Source organism: Metarhizium album (assembly GCF_000804445.1).
Source record: "Metarhizium album ARSEF 1941 chromosome Unknown scaffold_14, whole genome shotgun sequence".
Classification (NCBI taxonomy): Eukaryota; Fungi; Ascomycota; class Sordariomycetes; order Hypocreales; family Clavicipitaceae; genus Metarhizium; species Metarhizium album.
Genome location: NW_024467588.1, coordinates 24,603 through 29,235, shown reverse-complemented (window position 1 = coordinate 29,235; position 4,633 = coordinate 24,603). Strand labels below are relative to the sequence as shown.

The following is a 4,633-nucleotide window of genomic DNA, read 5'->3' as shown; positions in this document are numbered from 1 at the left end:
ATGTTAGCTCAAGGGCCGCTCACGCTACTGCTATGCGTGCTAATAGCATGCCTCGAATGGTCGACTGGTGCTCACGGCCTGTCGATCCGTCAGAAGTCACTTCCAACTCTCTTATACCGCTTCGACACCCGGAAGCCAGAGGTTATTAAAAAAGCAGGAGGCTTTTCGCCCCGTAGCATGGACATACAGAACGAAGAGGGGGCGAGTGTCTACTTGCATATGAGAGGCGATCCAGCTGGAGGCGCTCCTAAAGATTCAATATACGTGTCGACAACTATCGATGCCCAGATCGCGGCCAAAGAAGTTGCGGCTGGCCGGGAAGGGTACATATACGAGATCCATGCTACGGAAAACATGTTCTCGGTCTCGGACACGCTCAAGAATCACTACATTTATCTATCTCAGAAGGAGTGGGTAGCAGTACTGGGCATTCGGTCAGACCAGATTAAGAGTGTAGCCAAGGTCAAGGCTCGCAAGGCAACTGGGGCCAAGCCAGAGCTCGAATTCAAGCCATTCAAGGGATACAACGAGGCCAAGTACAATGGGCACACTGCCAGTCCTCCAGAACCTCAGCTGGCTGGATTTCCCCCCAACCACCCAGCGCTCGAAGAGCCACAGTGGAAGGCCCTGAGCGGGAAGTCCCTGAAAGACGCTGCATCGAAATTTTTGAAGCGTGCAGAAGCCAAAGGCTGGGAGCTGCCAGAGTTTAGGGAGGGCGGCGGGTGTACCATTTCAAAACGAGGTCTCTGTGATGAGGCCGGAAATGGCGCCGAGGATCAAGGTCTCAAGAACCCCGAGAAGGAAGGCGATGAACAAGTCCCCAGGACGGGAGAAGAGCCGCCTAGGTCTCCCGAGTTGAACAAAGAAGGAGAAGTGCCGTCAACAGGCGAGCTTGTGAAAAGCGTTGAGGATGTATCCTCGACAGAATTCAGGGCTCTAGCCGGGAGATACAAGGTTTTATCCTTCGTCGAGAACAAGCTAAAGCTGAAGCTCCCATTGTTCCGCTCCGACACGCTCAAGTACAAGCCGCTAGGCAGTGCCCTGAGCCACGTCAAGGCGCCGCCGTCTTTTGGAAAGCTAGCACTAAAGTCCCTCAGTAAGTCCTTCAAGGCGCTCGGCTTGGGATTGTACGCCCACGGCATTATAGACGCGTATGCAAACAATGTCAGTGCCATCGACTGCGCCGCAGCGCTGACTGCCATTATCCCTGTGGTCGGTTGTGCTACGCAGATAGCAGCAGACATTGCTGGGGGTCAAGCCAATGCATTGGACGCCATCGATGACGCCATGTGCGTCGTTGGCGATGTTTTGCTCTTCAACCCAGCAACTGCCCCTTTTGGCATCGCCGTCCACATCGCCCGCTTCATCATCGGACTGATCCGTGCCGCCCTCCCACCCCCTGGACCGGACCCCGAGGTGCTGCGGGAAATCAAGAAGATCAGAGACGAGGCCTGGACCGAGTTTCTCCAACAGCACGTGTACAAGGAGCTCTCGTCTAGGGAGTTTGGCGACAACATGCGCAGTGCTCTCGCCACCGAGACTTTGTCCCTCCTCTCCGAGGGTGCCCAAACCATTGGCGTCCTGGTCAAGAGCCAAGAGCTGGCGCTCAACAAGACGGATGACAAGACAGAATTAGAACAGCTCAAGAGCTTCTTCCAAAACGGCACAGAAAACGTCCGCAAAAGGCTCGACTCGACGATTCTGGACGCTCAGCGCCGGTACATGATCAATCTCGTGGCCAACGTGCGGGACCAGGACAAGAACGCCTCGATACAGGCGGCAGCCGACGCGTATAACGACTTCTTTGTCACAAAGAATCTGACTGATGCCGGGGCCGACGAGCGCATCAAGCAGAGCATCCGCGGCGAGAAGTTGCCCCTGCCCGACAGCTTCACCCTAGCCTACCTTATCGGGCAGGGCACGGCGCAGGATATCCAAGTACCTACACAACCGGCCCCCGAGATTGAAAAGGCGCTCACGTCGCCGGATGAAAAGGGCCTGGCATTGCGGCAAGCTGCGGCCAACGACGGAACCAATTGGGAGATGCACCCGCTGGCCCTGAGTCTGCCCGACTACCTGCAGCTGAAAGTGCAGGGCTTGTCCAAGCAGGATGCCGACACTGTCAGCATCCGGCAGACAGCTGCCTTGATCAAGCTTTTCGACGGCAACGTGGCCGAGGAGGACCTGGAAAAGGCGTCTCCCAAACTGGAGGGTGTCGACATCAAGGAGTTTCAAATCTTGGCTGCTCTGAACATGGGGCGGAAACTGAAGTTCTGGAGGCTAACCGAGGATAGGAAGCTTCACTTCGTTCCCGAGTCGGCGGCTAGTAATCCCGCCGGGACGATTGCCTCGGTTTTGGGGCTCTCGGAACAGGACGTCCAAGTGGTGCTAGAGAAGTGATTTGCCTCGTATATTTTCGGGCATGTAAGCATTCATACACTCAAGTTGGTAGACTCCAAGAGGGCGCTGTCCATGGCTGGAGCTTGCAGAATGGAAGCTGTTGGATCGTCAAAGGGACAATGCAGTACTGCACTAGGGGTATCAATAAAGGTCAACTCAAGTCTACTCTCTTAAGAGCTAGATAGTGGGCGGCGCCGGTGGCCACGATATTTATGCGCGGTGTTGTAACCCTTACAGTGGTCACAACATGTGACGGGCGCTGCGCCGCTACGCCGCTGCATCTTGTGACAACGTGCTGCAGGAATTGCAACGGAAGCAGTTTTGAGTTTCACAGGCATAGACTACTTTCTCCCAGTGAGGTTATAGGATCAAACGCTTTGGGGTGGACCTTCAGGGTGTGGCCGCTGGGATTGGATTCATCGCACGTTGAAGTTTAGCACCTTGGCTACACATATTTGATGATATTAAATACTTTCCAATGGTTGAAGGGCGAGAAAAAGCCAGACCCTTCTGATGCAGAGGCCACCAAGAAGTGTGATGAGGTGTTGAGTACTCGAGTGAGCCTCCGTGTCTAATTTTCGGTTGCCAGGCAGAGACGGGCGCTTCGACTTCTATTTTTGTCCCACTAGTGGTGTGGGACGGCAGCTCTATACTCGGCGGCAGCAGCAAGACGCCTTTATTCCTAATTAGACAATGGACTAGTAACGGTTTAGGAGGAGTTCCTACAGCATAGAGCTCTTTGTCTACGCCTAAGACAGGAATAGCTAGGATGGGAGTAGCCAGGATAAGAGCGGCTAGGATGGCAGCAGTGGTAAGTTCACTAGCAAACACTGGCATGGAAGCGCTTGAGAGGGGATTCGGACTCTAGGATGTCTAGTCCCGATTAGGTACTTCGTTCTGGCTCCCGTTGCACGCTATAGAGCTGTGTGTACTCCGTAAACTAGAAATATTAATATATAGCGAGCTTTTAACTTCTACATTCTCGTGTAAGACTTTTATTCCTTATTAAATATATAATTACAGAAGAAAGAACTTTAGCTACTATAGGTAATGAAAATTTGTAAGAGACTTAATTTAGTTAATTTATAAGCTATTACTAGGTATATATTTAGGTAGAGAATACTGTACTTTTACTAATAGCTTAGTAATAGGCTTATATAGCTTAATGTAAAACATTCTCCAAGATATTATACTTAATAGAGAAGTCTCTTCTATATAGTATTTATTAGAAATATTAATAGTATAGGCTTATAAATATATATATTATACTATCTACTTTATCTAAATATATATATACTAGGAATAGAGATCTACCTATTATTTTATCTAATATTTTCTTTAATATAGGTAAAGATTACTAAGAGTTATACCTAACTCTCCCTTAATAGCTTAGATATATATATTACGCTTAATAGTAGAATTAATTTACTTATAGTAGCTACTAATATATTCTTTCTATCTCTTACAACTAATAATTCTATTAAGTAACTCTAGAATTCTTGCTAACTATATATAGGTAAATTAGTGCTTCTAGTATAGTAGACTTTTATCTAAAAGAATAATATTAACTATCTAGATAGCTGTAAAGGCATTAAGAATGGTTGCATTTGTGCTAGTTACTAAAGTGTTTAAAAGTATAATAGTATAAGTATTAAACAGCTAATTAATTAACTCTTTATAGTGTTAAGAACTAGCCTTACAGGCGACTGTGTGTAAGCGTTACTAGTATTAACTATAAACTTAAGGAGAGAGAAGAGGGAAAGAAGAAGCTTTTTATTCTTTCTTTTCTACTTATTATATATATATAAGTTTAATATATATTTAAAAAGTATTTAATAAAGTACTAATATAATACTTTATATCTACTTAAGCTTATAGCTTAAGTTTATTTTATACTTTTCTTTTAGTAAGTTTATTTATATTACTACTATATAGTAAAGATAAATATATAGTATTAATTTCTTTAGTAACTATATATTTCTACTTTACATTTTTTATATATAGTATATACTTAATATACCTTTACTTTATAATAGCTTAGCAACTTTATACTACTTATTATTATTATTTATTAAGGACTAGCTTTATAGGCAACTATATATAAGCGTTATAAGAAGAACTACCTCTATAATACAACCTAAGTTACAACAAACTAACTTAAAGATATTAAACAGAAGATTATACTATACTATAAATAATATATATACTATTTAAGTTATACTCTTATAATATA

General features: G+C 45.4%; 1 protein-coding gene across 1 annotated transcript; it reads left to right on the top strand.

Annotated features, from left to right (window-relative positions):
- MAM_05452 (Heat-labile enterotoxin, A chain) lies at positions 1 to 2,400 on the top strand (the record flags this gene model as incomplete). Its single annotated transcript, XM_040824250.1, has 1 exon — positions 1 to 2,400. The coding sequence occupies one exon, from the start codon at positions 1 to 3 to the stop codon at positions 2,398 to 2,400; it is 2,400 nt and encodes a 799-aa protein (XP_040677575.1).
- Between the last annotated feature and the right edge of the window lie 2,233 nt (positions 2,401 to 4,633).